General features: G+C 46.4%; 1 protein-coding gene across 1 annotated transcript in view; it reads right to left on the bottom strand.

Moving 5' to 3' along the window:
- Positions 1 to 6,662: 6,662 nt before the first annotated feature.
- The window catches only part of NUGGC (nuclear GTPase, germinal center associated), a 39,150-nt gene continuing 26,286 nt past the window's right edge, over positions 6,663 to 19,526 (bottom strand). Inside the window, exons 13-18 of the mRNA XM_008150844.3 lie at positions 16,551 to 16,708; positions 14,458 to 14,596; positions 13,080 to 13,188; positions 11,968 to 12,104; positions 9,627 to 9,717; positions 6,663 to 6,802 (exon numbers count right to left, since the gene is read on the bottom strand). Coding sequence (XP_008149066.3) covers positions 6,663 to 6,802; positions 9,627 to 9,717; positions 11,968 to 12,104; positions 13,080 to 13,188; positions 14,458 to 14,596; positions 16,551 to 16,708 — 774 coding nt within the window. The remainder of the gene's footprint in view (positions 6,803 to 9,626; positions 9,718 to 11,967; positions 12,105 to 13,079; positions 13,189 to 14,457; positions 14,597 to 16,550; positions 16,709 to 19,526) is intronic.

Here is a 19,526-nt window from a genome sequence, read left to right on the forward strand (position 1 = left end):
ACGTTCAGCCATGTCCCCAGCACACACTGGCTCTCTGCCATAACCATGCCACCATGCCCCTCACTGTGCAGACCATGTCCACTGGGAATTTAGCACATGTAAGAAACAGGCTCATGAATCTCATTGTCTTTCCCTAGAAGCTCTCCAAGGCCCTTGAATGAGTAGAGGGAAGCTGCTGAGGGCCCAGACTAAAGGCAAATGGCCAGGTCGCAGCCAGAGGTAGAGACTGAGCCAGGAAAACTACTCATGAGCAATAGCAACCCTTCGGCCTTGGAGTCTCCAGGTCCCCATGTGTCATGTCAGAGATGAAGCCAGCGTGCCAGTAGCACCATATCTATGTGGGCATAGTTGATTCTCCATTTGGTCACATTCCTTGCTGCCCACTGCCACAGCAGATGGAAAGAGAAAGCTCTTCCCCCTCGTCTCCCTCCACACCCCTCCTCAGGGCCTGAATTCCCAGCAGGTGCATCTTGGACCAGAGACTCTTCAAGATTCTGATGCCCTCTGACTATGGGTTTGATTAAAGGGCCCCTCCTTTAGAAGCCATCATCCCAGGGAGCAAGGTCTGTTTTCTTGCTTTCTCCTTGGAGGGGTCCTCTCTCCAGCCTCATCCCCTGAGTGTGGGCACACACTGAGCCTGTTCCACCGCACAACTGATCTTCAGGCTGGGTGGCATATCTCCAGAGACCGCAGGCACTTTGCCAAGGGGTTAAAGCCCAAGCATCCAGGTGCCGACATGCCAAGCACACACCCTCGGCCTCTCTGAGGCCTGGCAGCTTCCCGGGCTCCTGTGGTGTTGACATACCAGGATTCAGTTTAGTACATTCAAGCATGCAGTCTCGTATTACTAGCACAGCTTGGCCCACATTCAAACCCTGCACAGTCACTCCCAAGCTTTCCCTTCCAGGCACCAGGCCCTCTTGTGCCTCATCTTTTCTGATGGAAGGGGGAAGAGTACTGTGGAAGTCAGGGGACCTGCCATTGGTGGGCTGTTGGAGGGATATTGATCCCTCAGGCATACAGCAATTCTCTTAAAATTGACACTGTACTCTACATGGGAAGGAACTGTTGCAGGAACTCAACAGTTAAAGGAATATACATAGATAGAAAGGTGTGCCTGGTAACCCCAGGGCTGCTCCATGGTACAAATCAAGGGGGTACCATTCACGTTGTATTTGCTGGGAGTTGCATCCTGGGAGCTGCATTGCATGGACACCAGCTGGTTCCTTCCTGTGTTGTCATCCAGTCTCTGTGTCATTTGGGACACAATGCTCTACCCCTCTGACAAACTTCAAGTTAGTCTCATAGAATGTGACAACATTGTTAACCTCATTTTGGAGATGAGAAGGCTGTGGCCCAAAGAGCTGAAGTAACTTGTGCAGGCATCCCAGGCAGAGTCTTTTTTTCTTTTTTTAAATATTTTTAATTGATTTTTTTACAGAGAGGAAGGGAGAGGGAGAGTTAGAAACACTGATGAGAGAGAAACATCAATCAGCTGCCTCCTGCACACCCCCCACTGAGGATGTGCCCGCAACCAAGGTACATGCCCTTGACTGGAATCGAACTTGGGACCCTTGAGTCCCCAGGCCGATGCTCTATCCACTGAGCCAAACCGGTTAGGGCTATAGCCAGAGTCTTGATTTTATCTTTACCTCTGCTCCCCAAAGAATGGTCCATAGACCACTGGAAGCCTGTGGCAAGAGAAGCTTCCCTCTCCAGGTAGATGGCCTTAGGGGAGACATCCATTATCAAAATAATAAGCACCAAATAGTCTAGTCAAAAGAGTCTCAGATGTAAAGAAATACATGCCTAAGTACAACCCTTCATTGTCATCAATTACTGCTACCCACTGTTGGCGTGCCCATCTGGGCTTGAGTAGGAATGTTTAACTTGCCCTCATTTTTTTCTATGACACAGATAGATCCATCATTCCCACAATTCTACCAGGTTTTCTTCTTTTTTAAATATATGTTTATTGATTTCAGAGAGAAAGGGAGAGGGAGAGATAGAAACATCAATGATGAGAGAGAATCATTGATTGGCTGCCTCCTGCATGCCCCACACCCCACACTGGGGATCGAGCCTGCAACCTGGGCATGTGCCCTGACCAGGAATCAAACCATGACCTCCTGGTTCATAGGTCGATGCTCAACCGCTGAGCCATGCCGGTGAGGTCTACCAGGTTTTCAAAAACTTCTTTCTCCTACAGCTTTTGATTTGAGAGAGGTGGGGGAAGGAGAGAGGGAGAGAGAATATGAGAATCAATTGCCTTGGACTTTGTCTCCCAGGCAGTAGTAGTCATCAGCTTTCCTCCTATCAGCTATGTGCAGCTTTTTTTGTCTTCTAGCTCGAGGCAAAGTCTGCATTTTCCTCCACATGATGCCAAAAAACAAAGATCCTGGTCACATAATTGGCCCCCTTTCCAGCAGCAATATCCCATGTTTTTTCCAAGGAGGAAATAACTGAAAGAACTTTTATATAGAGTATGCAGAAAGATTTTAAAATATTTAGAGCGGTTTTTATCATGGAGGGTATCTAGAACACGGTCTTATCCAGATTTCATGGACCATCATCAATTTTCTCTTCATTACTAATCAGATTAAATGGTGTGGTTGGGGAAAGGGGCGGGAGGCAATTGGATTATGACATAACTTAGACTGAAGACAAACTGGTGCAAATTCATACTGTTCTGGGTAATTCATCTGGAATGGGGAGAAATGCGAAAGAAACTGATGAACCGAGGGTCAGTTGATTGCACTAACTGCACATGGGATAATGCTTTCAGAGAACGTGAGGGGTCTCTTCTCCATCGTCTCTGTGACATGGAGATGCTGATGTCGCTGTATTTTGATACTAACACCTCACTTATCTGGCGGCAGCAGGTAATGCAGTGCTTCGCAGACAACACATTCCCTGTTGTCATTAACACACACAAGTGTGTGTTTTTTAATCTTTATTGTTAAAAGTATTACATATGTCTCCCTTCTCCCCAAATTAACCCCTTCTAGCCCATCTCCGCCTCCGGCCTTCACCACCCTATTCTCTGTGCCCATGGGTTATGCATATATGCATATGAGTTCTTTGGTTAATCTCTTCCCACCCACCCCCGCCTTCCCTCTGAGACACACAAGTTTTTATTTTTACTATTTGGGTGGTGTGCCCTCTAAAATGATAATTTCTCTGCTTTCTTAAGTAGAGCTAATTGGATAAATGTAATAGTTTTAATGCGTTAGAGCCGCCATTTATGGCTATTGTCATGTAACTGTGGAGGGATACACCTGAACCCAGTCTCTGATGGAGTTTCCTGCCTAATTCTAGCCAGTCCTCACTTTCCTGGAAGATGGCTCTGTTGTGACATAGCAGCCGTGATGGCCTCCATGGGAGACTCTTGCTACACGAGACTCTTGCTCCTGACATTAATCTCCTGAAAAACCTCCTGTGTGCCCCTTGATTCTGCCCTGGGTGTTTAAGCAGCTCCTTTCCTTCTGGCATCAGTCTGCCCTGCTCTCCCGAATCCATGTTAGAGTCAGCCTGATGCCTCCTACCAGGGCTCAGACTCTACCCCAGCTTCTTCCCCATTTGTTCTGCTCTGCAGCCCTGGGGCCCGCCTGACAGACCACTCTGGGTTACATTCTTCAGGCCGTTAACGAACAGCCCCCGCCCTGCCAGTGCCAGCTCTTACTAACCTCTGTGCTTTGGCTGGAGTTAACGCCACGGCTCCTGAGAACAACAGGGTAATTTCATTTGAGCAAAACGAAGATTTAGAGGAGAGAGCTATAAACCCAACAGGATGTTAGTCCACAGCCCTCCTTTGGCCTCTGGGCTATGTAGAAGTGTGTTGTTTACTTTCCAACTATTTGGAGATTTTCCAGATGTCTTTCTGTTATTGATGTCTAATTTAATTTCACTGTGGTCAGAGAATAGACGCTGTACGTTTTCAGAACTTATAGAGTTATGAAGACGTGTTTTGTGGCTCAGGATATGGTCTGCCTTGGAAAATGTTCCAAGTACACCAGAAATGGATTTGTATGCTGATGCTCTACTGAGCATTCTATCGATATTAGTTTGTAAAGTTGGTTGGCATGCTGTTCAAGTCTTCTGTGCCCTTTCTGAGTTTCTTTACTTGTCCTAGCAATTATCGAGAAGGGGTGCTGAGTTTCCAACTATAAATATGGAGTTGGCTATTTCTCCTTTCAGTTCTACCAGCTTTTGCTTTGTGAATTTTGTGAAACTTTTTTTATTAATAGCATAACTAGGATTGTCATGTCCTCTTGATGAATTAACTGTTCTATCAATGCAATGATTCTCGTTATCTCTGGAAATATTCCTTGCTCTGAAGTTTGTCTGATATTAATACAGCAACTCTGGCTTTCTTTAGGTTAGAGTTTACAAGTATATGTTTTCCATTCTTTCACTTTAAACCTACTGTGACTTTATATTTAAGGCAAATTTCTTTACAAACTCTTAGATACAGATAACAGAGTTATGGTCACCAGACTGGAGGAGGTCTAGGGGGGGAGGGATGAAAAAGGGAAAAAATAAAAGAAAAATTGGCCGTTGCAAAAAAAATAGTCACAGGGATGTAAAATATCTCAAGGAAAAGCATTTGTATGATTGTGTTGTGATTTACACTTGACATTTCTTTTCCCCACAACATTATTTTTACTTGAAATAACTATTGGCAGGTAAACTATGTTTAATCACACTTGGTTATATGGTGGATATTTTCTCAGTAGTTAACACAATGATCTGTACCTTCAGAAAAAAACAATTGACAATATTTGTTGCCAATCATAAGATAAGATGCTAGGGGGGGAAATGGAATTTTGTAGAACTTGTATCCTCTATCATAAACTTGGCAGATTCCCAAAACTTAAAGACCTTCCTGATGAAGTTGGTAGAGATTTTAACAAATGTGATTTTTTGTTATTACAAAGATAATATGTCAACATTTTGGAAGACCTGCTTGACTCAATGAAAAATATTTTCAAAATGACCAATGCCTGATGCCACAAAATCATGTAAAAGACACTGCCGGGAACCAATTCCAGCATGTAATAATTACAAGAATTCCATCAAAAGGTTGATGGGACTTGGTGGACTCAACAATGGCTGAGCCACATATGTAGTTTACCTGTTGGAATGTCTAAACGGCACTTCCCCCAAACCTTAATAGGATTGTTAACTGCCAGACAACTCAGGGCATTTTATTGCCTCCTGTTGGCCAAACACCTGAACAGCTGTAGGCTATTCCCCAAACTGATAATGCTTCTGTATTCTACCCTTTGAAACCTTACCCTTTGAAGTGTATATCTCCACCTTGCCTTAGGAAAAATTGTGTTAAATAAATAGCACAGGGTCCTTAGACAGAGGAGTCTTCAGTTCCTTTAGCTGAAGCTCCTCTGACCCCAAATGCCTTTCAAAATTACCTTTCATCTTTGGACTCCTTCTTAATCTAAGCATCAGCCCCTTTCTCCAGAATGCTGAACCCTTTGTAACGCTGGGACAAGAACCCCAGCAAGATACACTGAAAGTATGAGATAGAAACATATTTTAATATGACAGAATATTTAAAGAACTCACCAATCATGGACATGGACAGCGCTGTAGGGTGGAGGGGGATGGGTGATGTGGTAGAGGGCATAGAGTCATGGTCATGGAAAAAATTAAATCAAATTTTAAAAATAGTTCACCAATATGATTTCAGATTCCACACTAAAACTAACCTTTAAGAAACTACTGCCTGTCAAGATGGTCATATTAAAGAATACCCAGTAATTATCTGAAAAGGCTATGAAAATACTCTTCTGTATTCCCACTCTATATCTGTATGAGACTGTATTTTCTTTATATACAGCAACCAAAAAGATATATTGTGGCAAACTGAATGCAGAAACAGACAGAGTCCAGCTGTCTTCTATTAAAGTCAGAGAATAAAGAGATTGGCAAAAGTGTCAAATAATGACACTCTTCTCAATAAATTTATTTTGAAAGTTTTTTTTTCATAAAACATGTTATTTATATTAACATATAATAGGTTTATTATTGTTACTTTCAAATAGATCAGTAAATAATTATTTACAAATTTGATCACTTTTAATTTTGACTATAGTAACAATAGGTATAACTCACATAAATTATCATAATTTTTAAGAGCATAGAATCCTGAGATCAAAATGTTTGAGAGGCCCTGACTCTCATTAACACTCCTGAGAGGTGATAAGCCAGGTCTCTTGTCTGGCTGACTCTCAAACCCATGTTGTTTCCACAGCACAGTGTTACCTTCTTACCCAAAAGTCTCATCAGCATTAAAATGGTCAATAAAATTGAGTCCCCAAAACTTTATTTTGCAATGGTTTTACCCATAATATTTACATTTTTCAGTGTTTAGATATTTTTCTTTGGTGAAACACAAGTTTCTTGTCCCTAAAGCTTTAGAACCCCACTAAGGAGTCAAGATGACTCTTTGGCTATGGAATCAACATGAAATGATGTTGCTCAGTAATCCACTTCTGCCACAAGTAACAATCTATTGGGTTTTATAGTGTGTTTAAAGTCCAAACAGTTGGGAGATGGTTTTTATTAGATTTTACAAAACAGAAGTAATTCTCATTATTTGGCTCCAGGGTTGTTTCTCATCCACTTTGTGCCAAGAATTAAATTCATGTCCTGGGGGGGCCAGCTTTGCTGGGGGACATTCTCAGGAGGAAATCTTGCATGCCTCTCCGAAGCACTGCGTTCTCAGCCACCTCCCTCAGGCTCCTGTGTAGCTTTTCCATCTCCTTGTACTCACTTTTGACATCTACAGAGGAGCAGAAAGCACACAGCAGGAGTTAGCATCCTTTTCAGAAACGTCCCCAGCAAACAGATCCCCTGAGAATCATGTTATGACCTGAGTCACTTGTCTTGTCCCAGAATGTAAGGGTCTGGGTTAAAGCTTGAAGATCAGATCGTCCAATAGATTTGTTTTTTTACAAATAACCTGACCAAACCCAGCATTCTTGCTCCTACCGTAAGGCTTATCTCAGCATAAGGCCACTGTCAAATAACCAAACCTGCCCTGAAAACAGGTCTGGGCTGGCACTGGGTCAAGGGTCTCCCACGAGCTCAGTGGCAGGAGGTGCCGTGCCCACCACATGCTAAACTTCCCCGAAGCCCTGTGCGGGCCCTCCTCTCCGCCCCGGCCCTCGCCCACAGCGGTCCCCATGCTAAGTGAATTGGCTCTCTGTGCTGTGAACTTGTCCTGGCTGTGGTGCCCACGTCTGTGGTCAAGCGTTATTTGGGTGTTTCTGTGAGAGTGTTTTTGGATGAAATTGGTAGACCTTGAGGAAAGCAGGTTGCCTGCCTCATCTAATCATTGGAAGGCCTAACTCAGTGGTCGGCAAACTCATTAGTCAACAGAGCCAAATATCAACAGGACAACGATTGAGATTTCTTTGGAGAGCCAAATTTTTAAAACTTAAACTTCTTCTAACGCCACTTCTTCAAAATAGACTCGCCCAGGCCGTGGTATTTTGTGGAAGAGCCACACTCAAGGGGCCAAAGAGCCGCATGTGGCTCGCGAGCCGCAGTTTGCCGACCACTGGCCTAACTGGAACAGAAGGCCGGCCTCTCCGAGCAAGAGGGTATCCCCTGCTTTATTTTTCTCCATGGCACTGTCACCCTTCCGCAGGCCTCCTGTCTTGTTTATAGTTTGGCTTATTGCCTGCTTTCTTCCCCCACGACCCCCCCCCCCTCCCCCACTCCCCTGGGCTGTAAATTCTGTCAGCAGAGATTTTTGTCAGTATCGCTCATGGCTACATCCTCAACACTAGGACACTGCCCAGCACCGTGGTGGAGGTGATGGTTACCTGTGGAGTGAATGCACACTACCCAGTCTAACCAACCAGGTAGCATTCCGAGCAGGGCGTTTTAGAGCTCTTGGGCAGCTGCCACAGTGCTCCCTGCAGAGTGTATTATTTGCTGCTGATGGTCAAGGAAAGGACATGGTCTTAAATTATGGCAGGAGCCATTTATATCAAACTCAAGGAACGTTTCAGTGTGTGAGACCTGGGCAGTTGAAGAACTTTGGTGAGTAGGAGTTCTTTAAAGAAGACACAGTTGGCCCCAGCTGGGTGGCTGAGTTGGTTGGAGCATTGTCCTGTACACCAAAAGGTTGTGGGTTCGATTCCTGGCCAGGGCATATGCCTAGGTTGCAAGTTCGATCCCTGGTCGGGGTGTGTACAGGAGGCAACTGATCGATGTTTCTCACATCATTGCTTCTCTCTCTCTTTCTCCTTTCCTCTCTCAAATCAATAAGAAAAACATATCCTTGGGTGAGGATTTTTTTTTTAAGACACAGTTGTATGACTATAACCTTAAAACAGGTTTTTGTGAAGGCCTGGACAGAGGGTCATGAGAGAGGACAATAAACCACATGGTGAGGGTGCTGTGTCTCCTTCCTGAGAGAACATTCGGAGCAGGACAGATGTTTAGCAGTAGCAGTTATGGCTTTTACTTTGGAAATAGCTCTGACCACTCTCACCCTGACACGCTCAATGACACACAGCAATGGCATCCGGTGTATTGTTTTTCCAGCAGGCAACTGTGCCCATGGTTTCAAGTGTAAAAGGCACAACATAGACAGCTTGCAAAGTAACTCTCCCATCCTCCCTGTCCCCCAGTTCCTTTCCTTAGAGGTAACCAGTGTGACCAGTTTCTTGTGTATCCCGTGGAGACTTTTATGCATGTACATATGTGTTGCCTTTTTCTCTCTCACAAATGGCAATACACTACACACATTTTTCTTACTTTGCTTTTCCACTTTACAATATATTTTGGAGATCGTTTCATGCTGCTACTATCCTTACTAATAAAAGCCTAAGTGGTCATCACTCCGTGATGCCCTCATGCCATCACAAGATGGCTGTACGCACAGCGGAAGTGGGGCCTGGCGGCCACTCCACATGATAAGGCCTGGGGGTCCCATGGCTCCATGTGGCACGGAGGAGGCGGGGACCCCGGCTCTGGCCTACCTCTTTGGGTCAATCCATCGAGGAGCCCTGGATGGGTGGGCGGGGCCTACCTCTTTGGGGAAATTGATCGGGCTCCCAGTGAGAGGGCACAGGCCAGGCTAGGGACCCCCCCCATCCCCGAGTGCATGAGTTTCGTGTACCGGGCCCCTAGTACTATATAAAGCTACTTGATTCTTTGTAACAATTGCAAATTACAGTACCAAGTTACTGTAACCAGTGCTCTGCTGATAGATAGTTGAGTTCTTCCCATGTTTGATACCATAAGTTATGGATTTGAATCTGCCACTTTCCAGCTATGGATCCTTGGGCACATTATCTCATCTGAGTCTCTGTTTCTGCATCTGCAAAATGGAGCGATAACATCTATCTCCAAGGGCTAATGTGAGGATTCGATGAGATGTGGAGCACAAAGCCCAAGGACAGTGCTTGGTCTTAGTGGGGTTCTCAGCAAAGGGTGGGGCAGTCATAGTCGTCTTCATCATCTCTTTTCCTTCCCCTGGAATTTCTTCCTAACTTAATTTATTTAAATCCAGGAAAGAGCCACCACACCTGGGTGGAGGGGGAAGTGTCTGCAAGATCCTCACTCTTTATGCAAAGATTTTATGTATTTACCTGCAAGCTCCTTGTAGAGACCATCCCCCTGGGATGAAGCAAGGGTCAGCATGGTGGCGATACTGCCCTTCACCTTCTCCGTGATTCCATGCTGCACAACAAAGGATGGTCCTTCTGTTAGGATGGTACAGCCCACGGGAAAGGGAATCTTTTGAAAGGGGGCCCCACCCATTCCCCCAATCAGAGTGGGCAGACTGGGACTGCCAAAGTCAAAGTCAGGTCCAAGGTGGGCCACTTTAGAGTGCACAGAATGGCTCTGGAGTCATCGGGGCAACATTTCTGTGGGGTCCCACCCGTCTCAGCATCTCCTTTCCAGCCTTTCCGAGGGATTGTCCCTCTGGTGCTGATGGACTGAATCAGGACCTAATGAGGCTGCATGGAAGTATGGGAGAGATCACAGCATCCGAAGAGAGGGGAAAGAGGGAAAGTGCCGCTCATTGTCCCACCATCCTATCACGCATTTGGTCACTGGGTGCATGTCTATTGAGTCCCCGCTTTGTGCGAGATACCATAGCTGGCCATCCTGATTTTTCTTCCCAACTTTTTGACAAACATCTTCTTGCTCCTCCCAGTCCTTCTGTCACCTACCACCATGTTCCCTCTTCTAACCAGCTCTTGCCTCCCTTTGAAAAATACCTGATTCTCTCCTCTAGTCTGACAAAGCCCAGTTTTGAACCCGGATCTTCTGATTCCAAGTCTTATGCCTTTCTCTTCAACATACCGGGCCTAAAACCCCAAGCTCCAGCCTCAGCTCTAGCTCTGAGCCTTAGCTAGTCACTTGGGTGTCAGCTTCCTTGTCCGCAAGGTCAGGGAATGGGGACACTCTGTGGTCTTGCCCTATTTCAACTTCCTACACTTAACATCATTTAAGATACATTTTTATATGGTCAATGTACTGATCTTTTTTTTTTTTTTTTTAGTGGAATTGTTTTCTTGGGCACCTGAAGGGCCGATTTCTATATACCCAGCGAGGAGTGGATATTGTAGAGTCTGGCCAATTTCTGCAGATAGTGATATATGTTAAATGACAGAAAGTAAATTGCTACTGGTAAACCAGAAACCCCTTAGCCTCTTCCAAGAGAAAGTTCATGTTTTGTAGTGTGGGTAAATGTACTTCCCTAAACTGCAGTGGGGTGGGGGCAGAAGCAGGTCGGAGATGTTTTAGGAAGTCGGTTGGAACAGAGATGGACCCAAAGAGCAAGTAGCCAGGCTCCTCAGGAGGTTAGGAGAGGGTCAGCGAAGCTGGAGTAAGGCAGGAGACTGTGGAGACTCACAGGGCTGGGGCCAACAGTGGCTTGGACTAAAAGAAAGAATTTATATGACTTGTGGAGGGGGTGGCAGGCTGGGAGACCTAGAGCTGAGACAGGACGGTCCAAGTGGGCTTGACAGCAGCACTTTGGTTTGAGGAAACTGCTAGGAACTGACTTCCAAGATAGACAGAAGCAAACCTAAATCTATGCTGGGCACTGTACGTGGCTGGTTTATTTATCGATGTTTTATGCAGATAAGACACTTCCCTCATTAAAAAAAAAAAATCTGTGTTGAGATTATGTTCTTGTTGGAGATGCTGGAGCCTGGTTCCCTGCTCCTAAATCCTCGTTCTGAAACTTTCTAGCTATGTGGCCTGTGTTACACCTCCCTGCCTCCGTTTTCTTATCCACAAAATGCGAACAATAATAGCGCAGTCATCTCTCAGTATCACGGAGGATTGGTTCCAGGACCCCATCACAGAAACCAAAATCTGAGGATGCTCAGGTCCCTCATAATGAAATGGTGTAGTGTTTGCGTGTAGGTGACAGCAGGGTACATCCGCACATCACTTCATTCACCCGGATTGAGTGTAATGCTCGGGGTATGGTGAATTCAAGTTTTGCTTTTTGGGACTTTTCTGGGATTTTTTCCCCCGACTATTTTCAGTCCGTGTGGGATGTGACACCTGCGGTTATGGAGGACCGACTGTACCTACCTCACAGACTTGCTGGGGATGAAACGAGCTAATGCACAGGAAAGGCTTAGGGGCCCATCTAGATGCTGCAGTTCTCCCGATCACGTATTAAAGGGGGAAGATGCAGGGGAAGGCTGGAGGGGCCGCATCGCCGAAGTCACAGCCCCAGAGAGGAGACTGACTCCATCACATGGTGGCAGTGAAGGGAGAATGCCCAGCGCCAGCTGGCCTCCTCTCCTGGCACCACGGGCATTGGTTGGACCCACTTTGCGGAAGACATCCGACTCTACGTGGGCCCAAATGACCACCACTTCCCCCATCTCCTGTGCTGGCTTCCTCCACCCCACCAGGAGCCCCTTTGGGACTGGAATGCAGGCTGTGGGTTGGAATAAATACCTTCAGCTGCTGAAACTGGTGCTGCATCCTTTCTTGAGCCCTTTCAAACATGCCCTCAGCCACCTGCCGGTCCACTCCTCTTCTGATGACATCTTTCATCCTCTCGCACGCTTTTTTGCCAGTGATCTGGGCTGCCTCTGGCAAAAATGATAGTCACCGTTACACCACAGCAAGGGCTTGTGCAGAAACCATTAGCGTCAGAAATAAAGACAAGCAAAAAAACAAAACACAGATATATACAGAGACATATACACACACACACACACACACACACACACATACACACACTTATATATATTTATGTAGGTAGTACCATTTTCTACACAGTGGAAATAGTTTAATAACATGATACAAAAATTAACACTCTCAATATTTAGATAGCTATCATTCAGAAAATCGAATGAGTGAATTGAGCAGAAGCTTACAAAAGTCCAACCCCTGGCCTCCCCAAGAAAATAATGGGGCCATCAAAATGAGAAGAAGATATCAAGTTTACAAATACTTAAAAAAATAAGCATGAGAACTGGGTGATGGATTTTATAGTTTAACTAGAGGCCCAGTGCATGAAATGTATGCACTCAGGGTGGCATCACTCAGCCCAGCCTGTGTCCTCTCGCAGTCCAGGAGCCCTCGGGGGATGTCCGACTGAAGGCTTAGCACTGCCGTGGAGGTGGGAGAGGCTCCTGCCACCTCCACTGCACTCGCCAGCCTGTGAGCCAGGCTTCTGGCTGAGCAGGGGCTCCCCCTGTGGGAGCACACTGCATTGAGTGTCTGCCCCCTGGTGGTCAGTGCGCATCATAGTGACCAGTGGTTCGGCTGTTCGATCGATTTGCATATTAGCCTTTTATTATATAGGATTAGCCGTGATGCAGCATAGAGAGGAGAAGCAAGGTGTGTAGGCAAAGGAAGGACAGAGGGAACTGGCAACAGATAAAAATGGTTCACGACCTACCTCTCCCCACACCTTGCAATTGTTCGAATTGTTTGGTCTTAGTTTGTAGACCGAGGGGGTTAGGGGGACGTAGGACTTAGGGGGCTTTGAGAGAAGCAGCAGAAAAGGGTGCTGTGCGGACAGAGGGAGGGAGCAGAACTGCCGCCCTCCGGGGCCCCACCTTCATAGCAGGGCTTCAGGTCGTTCTGAACAGAGCTAGTGAGAGACTCATAGATCCTCCTCTTCTTCCGGAGGATGTGGCCCTCCAGGCCCCCCAGGATGGCGCTTATCTGAGAATCCACATGAACAAAAGGCCATTTGTGACAATTCCTCCAACAGACATAGGTCAGGCATTCCTGCCTATAGCCACCATTTCCCTTGGCCTTGTGGTACAGGTGGTTCCCCACAGCTAGACTGTGTCCTCCCCATGTCCTCCCCACAGCTAGACTGTGTCCTCCCCATGTCCTCCCCACAGCTAGACTGTGAGCCTCTCACAGGCAGAAACTGTGTCTTCCGCATCTTGACATCCCAAAGTGCTTCCCACAGTGCCTGCACCTAGAGACACCCCGTTAACTATTTGCTGAGTTGAGCTCTGGCACATGTGAGATGCTGAAACTGGACCTTTTGGGGGGACAGTGGGGGAGGAAGAGGCTATTTCTCTAGCGTTGCCGTGGGATTCGGGCTGGGATGTGCTGTGGGCTGAATATGGTGTACATGGCACCTCCTGCCACTGAGCTCTTGGGTCCCCCCTTCAATTTATATATTGAAATCCTACCCGCCAATGTGGTGGCAGTAGGTGGTGGCCCTTGGAGAGGAAATGAGGTCATGAGGAGGGGGCTCTCGTGGTTGGGGTTACTCCCCTATAGAAGAGGCCCTAGTGTGCTCCCTCGCCCCTCTGCCATGTGGGGGTACAGGGAGAAGGCAGCCGTCTCTGGACCGGGAAGCAAGTCCAACCAGATACCAAGTCTGCTTGTGCCTAGACCTGGACGTCCAGCGCCCGGAGCCGTGAGAAATGCATTTCTGTTGTTGGCAAACCACCCAGTTTATAGTATTTTGCGAGAGCAGCCCGGAAGGACTAAGGCAGCCTTGAAGAATGTGGGTCACAGGCAAAAGCCTTGAGTACTCAAAACTAGAGAGCGATCTGCAAAAATATGATACTTTACGCTTCACTGCTTTGGATGATACTTCGTGACATTGGCAAAAAATGATAGGAAGGTTACTGAAAGCATCACAAATGGATTCCAATGTTTGTACATCTAAGGAGCCTTTGAAGATTCTTCCTGGAAGCAGAATCTACTGTACAACCTTGGCGGTTACTCTCGGCTGCAGTGGGAGGAAGCTGGCCTGGTGTCCTACGCCTCCACGGCTGAGTCAGGACCACTGCCGCCCCCCCACCCATCACTGTTGTGTATGTCACAGCTCCTGCTCCTGCTGTGAGTTCCCCAGACCCTGGACACTGCAGAGGAACTGGTCTGGAGAGACGGGCAGCATCCCAAAACCTGTTGGGAAGAAACCCACCACCCAACCTCATTCCTCTCTTCATAATCTACGAATCTTACCTCCTGGATCAGGAAACTTTTTTTGTAGCTATCGTATTTCCAGCCATTTCTTATCCCAATTTCCGTCATCTTCTCCTGGAGAGAGTGCTTAAAAGCATCTATGTGAGGCATCAAAGCTGAACCGGTGGGCGTTCCAGTCCTACAGAAGAAAGCAATGTAATATGTGAGAGACGTCAACGGCTATTGTGAGGCTACAACAAAGAGGAAACCAGCCGAAAACGGTTTGGCTCAGTGGATAGAGCATCGGCCTGTGGACTGAAGGGTCTCGGGTTCGATTCCGGTCAAGGGCATGTACATTGGTTGCAGGCACATCCCCGGTAGGGGGTGTGCAGGAGGCAGCTGGTCGATGTTTCTCTCTCATCAATGTTTCTAACTCTCTATCCCTCTCCCTTCCTCTCTGTAAAAAAATCAATAAAATATGTTTAAAAACAAACACACACCAAAAAAAACAACAAAAAAAACAAAGAGGAAACCAGCTGGTATCCTTTTATTCATTTTAAGAGAAGGAGGACAAGAAGGGACTTGTATCACATTCCTATCACATGTCGGGCATTGTGCTGCACCAGGCCCTTGACAACAAAACCTATGAAATCAGTGCAATGATGCCCATTTTACAGATAAGAAAACTGAGGTTCAGTGGAGATTGCTGATGGGGTCAAGGCCACACAGCTAGTAAGTGGCAGAGTGAGGCTTTGGACACTGATCTGTTTAATCTCAACACTCAGGCTTTCCACTGCCCAGCTGTTTCCACTTGAAAGGATGGGATCTTACCTCCGGAGACTGGTAAGATTTAGGAAAATGAAAAGAAGGAGGCGCTATTCACCATACACACAAGATAGTGAAGGCAGCTTCAGCACATCCCAGGAATAAGAAGCAGTAGGTGTAGAAGAGTGGGTTTAGGCTTGAAATCCTAGCTCTTAACTTATGAGCTGGGTGAATCTCAGTTTGTTCACCAGTAAAAAGACAGAAATCACCCAGCCAGTGTTGTTCAGTGGTTAAGAGTCGACCTATGAACCAGGAGGTCACGGTTCAATTCCTGGTCAGGGCACATGCCTGGGTTGCAGGCTCAGTCCCCAGTATGGGGCGTGCAGGAGGCAGCCAATCAATGATTCTCTCTCATCAGTATTTCTCTCTCTCCCTCCCTAACCCTTCCTCTATCTGAAATCGATACAAATATATTAAAAAGAAAAAGACAGAGGGTTATTGGGAGGATGCGATGGTATAACACACCCAAAATACTTAGCATGGTTCCTGGTACATTTCCGTTGCTCCCTGCTCCCCTCCAAGCTGGCTAAAGCAGAGGACCGATACTGGGCCACAGCTCGGGGAGAGATCAGAAAGGCCAGTTGGAGGCAGGTGGAATGTCTTGAAAGCCATTCTAAGGAATTTGGTGGGGTGGGGTGGATATATAAGAAATGGTATGATCCCAAAAGAGTTCAAAGGAAGGTGGGGGTGGTGAAGGGGGGCACTGACTAAGAATCAAGGGGAGGTGGAATGGTTCAAGCAGGGGGTGAACCTGATGATATGCTAGAGGCAAAGGAGGAGGGCTGGGGACAGGTTGGACGTTTAGGAAATGATGTTTCTGTTGATGGAGAGAAGGATTGGCGGTCAAGGAAGAATGGAAGGAGGGGACACGTGAAGGCTCACCCCCGTCCCACGCCACCTTTGGGAGCATGCAGTATGGGAGCAAACAGAGTCCTCAGTGAGTCACTTCTCTTTTTTTGCATTCAGGGAAATTTATGAAGGCCATGTGTTTGCTTAACTCCACGCTCTCCAACCAAAATACCCTATCCTGGGCTTGGATCCATAAGAAAGTTTATCCCCTGCTGCATGTATGAGATATTTGAAAAAATAATGGGAATCATAACATTAGTCTGAAGGCAACATCTCCATCTGCACTCCAGGTCACCATGGGAAATTTTTAAGTAAAGCAAACCAAGAAGGCTTTTGTGTTTGGCCAAGGAGTAAGCTTTCCTCCTCAAGTTGCAAGCTACTCTTTGCACTTCCAAATCCAAAGTACAAATTCTTAAAGATGAGACACTGGCCCAACATTCTTCAGCTGTTGGGCTGAAGTACGAGGAAAGATCTTTTACCTAAAAATGCCTCCAAAAACAGGATCAATCTGGTCATAGATGGGCTGAGTGATGGCTTCATTCAGATCTATTCGTGCCAGAGTCCTGGAGGCATAGATGCCGTTTTTCAGGCAAACAGCTTTCAGAGTCTGGTGAAAACCTTGGTTTCCTCTACTCCTCTAGGTAAATAAACAACAAGTTAGTAGGCATTAACTAGACAAGCACAGGATCAGAATTGCATTGCCTCTGGCCAAAGGCTATTACCAAGAATCACAGTAGCACCAACATAATCTTTTAACTCATTCCTAAGCTAGAGGGAGAGGGTGGCAGTCGTGCCTGAAGTCGGTGGGGTGCCCTGTCCTGGGTTTCCAACGTGCCCTGTGCTCACTTTGCTCACACTCCTCTCGTACAGTGTTGCGTTTGTCTGTTTACTCATTAGGCTCCTCGACTGGACCATCAGCCCGTTGAGATCAGGCACCGTGTGTCTCCTCCAATACCCTGATGTCCTTGCCATCTGGCAAGGGCATCAGGAGTGCTTGGTAAATATTTGTTAAATGAGCAGTTATTAAATGGAAATGTGCTATGACCCTACTGGGAGTATCTGTTTCAGATTTTTGCAAGTATAGTCCAAGTTTTTGTTAAATATTTAATGAAATGCAATTTGATTTATGTATCGTTGTAATATTTTTCCCCCAGAGAAATAAGTTCACAAATCAAAGGGGAAAATATCATGAAGCTAGAGTTATAAGAGACATGGATAAATTTTAGCCAGATGATGATCCTTAATAAAAAGAATAAAAACACATTAACACTGCCCTGGGTGGGTAGCTCCGCTGGTTGGAGGGTCATCCCCTATACCAAAAGGTTGTGGGTTTGATTCCTGGTCAGGGCACATATCTAGGTTTTGGGTTCAATCCCCAGACAGGGCATGCATGGGAGGCAACCGATGCCTGTTTCTTTCTCACATCGGTGTTTCCCTCTCTCTCTCCCCCGCCTTCCTCTCTTTCTAAAAATCAATAAACGCCTATCTCGGATGAGGATCTTAAATAATAATAATACATTTGCACTAACCAAAATTTCAGTAGTGGGCTTTGGTATCATTATTCAATGATGTATGTTTTAAGGGAATATCTTTCAAGTGAATGGCTGTGTAGCATGATACAACTGGCATCATTCTATCCATCTATCTATCTATCTATCTATCTATCTATCTATCTATCTTATTAGTCTTCCCTTTTCACTTAATACTATAACATGAGCATTTCCTTAATTCATTGTATATGCTTTGAAAAAAATCATTTTAATAACCACACAATACATCCTATGGACATATCATAGTTCATTTTACTATTCTCTTGTTATTAGACATTTGGGTTATTTTACTGTGTTACATAATGTTAGCATATAAATGTTTGCCCAAATTTCTCATCACAAAGGAAAGTTGCTATCAAATAGGAACACCTAGGGTATGTTGATAGTCACAGAGAAAGAAGCTGATGAGAGAGGGGACAATTCATGGGATGAAGACCTGGTGACGCCTGGCGATGGCGAACACGTTCCTTCCTTTCACAAGTAAATTGTCTCCTCGTGATCTACTGCTATGAAACCAATGACCCAAACTTGGTGGCTTAAAACAACAATAAACATCTCTCATCTCTCACAGATTCTGCGGGTCAGGAATTCGGATTGGTGTTGGCTGGCTGGTGTTGCACAGTTCACTTGGTGGCCAGGCTGTGCGGCCAAGGTTAAAACGCAGATAAGTGCCACCAGAGAAGAGACCAGTGCAGGATTCAAGGTCACGGAGGTCAGATAACATGCACACCAGGCTCAAGTGGTGCAGTGTTTACTTACAGCAAGAGGAGGGGACGTGTGCACAAGATCCAGCCAGCCTCTGGCAGTACCTGGGTCCCCCAAGGCCAGCGGATCCATGTATGCAAGTGATATAGCTGCACGCAGCCCACTTTGTGCTGCAGCAGAAGATCCCAAGCCCTCCCACGGTTCAGAAATACAGAAAACGGGGGCTTGCCTGAGGGCCTCTGATGCCTGTCCTAAGCAGCACAAAGGAGTACACACTGAGCATGAAATGGAAAGATATCCCCACACAAGCAGAGAAGCCCAGCACAGGCTGGGAGGGTCTTGATCTCTTGGTCGGAAGTGTTCCAGGCCCAAGGCCCATTCTTATGTGGCCAAGTGAAGGCCAAAAGGCTGCATGTACTGACGGGCCTTTCCCAACGCCGGCCAGTCTGTCTCAGGGCTTCTTGGTGAGGTTCTGTCAGGTGCCGGCTGGGATTATGGTCACCTGACTGGGGCTAGCGAATCTGCTTCCATGGAGGATCACTACATGGCGGGGAAGGTGGTGCTGGCTGTGGGTGGGGACCTCGGCCCCTTTCCACGTGGACCTCTCCACACAGGGAGGCTGGCTCCCCTCTGAGCAAGTGATCCAAGACACCAACGTGGAAGCCTCAGCGGCCCTTGATGACCGAGCCTCAGAAGTCACACACTGTCTCTTCGGCAGTACTCTGCTGCCCACAGAGGCCAGCTCTGTCTGCCTCAGTGAGGGGAAGACTCCATAGGCCGTGAATACGGAGCTGAGGCTCCCTCGGGCCATCTCGGAGGCTGCCTATCACGTCACCAATGACCACTCTCAATGGCCACATCCCATTGCCTTTTTATTACCCCGATTTTCCTTAACCCCTCAGGAGTATCTAACACTCTCCTCAACCACTGATGTGCGATCTTTCCTGCTTAGTTTTCTTATTAGAAAGTAAGAACTTAAGCTGTACATTACAAATAAATACAAAAAATAAGAAAATGAGCATGACATGATTTCTCCTTCTCCTACTACTTCTCAGACTAATCTTTCTCTGCCCCCTCTCCTGGCTCCTTTTTATTCTGCTCCCTAAATGTGGCCTTTGTTGGAGGTTATATCCTATTATTGTCCTTCTCTCTATCCTTCAATACCTTTCACTCCTATAGATCTGAGTATCCATTTTCTGC

This window comes from Eptesicus fuscus, chromosome 6 (assembly GCF_027574615.1).
Source record: "Eptesicus fuscus isolate TK198812 chromosome 6, DD_ASM_mEF_20220401, whole genome shotgun sequence".
NCBI classification, from domain to species: domain Eukaryota; kingdom Metazoa; phylum Chordata; class Mammalia; order Chiroptera; family Vespertilionidae; genus Eptesicus; species Eptesicus fuscus.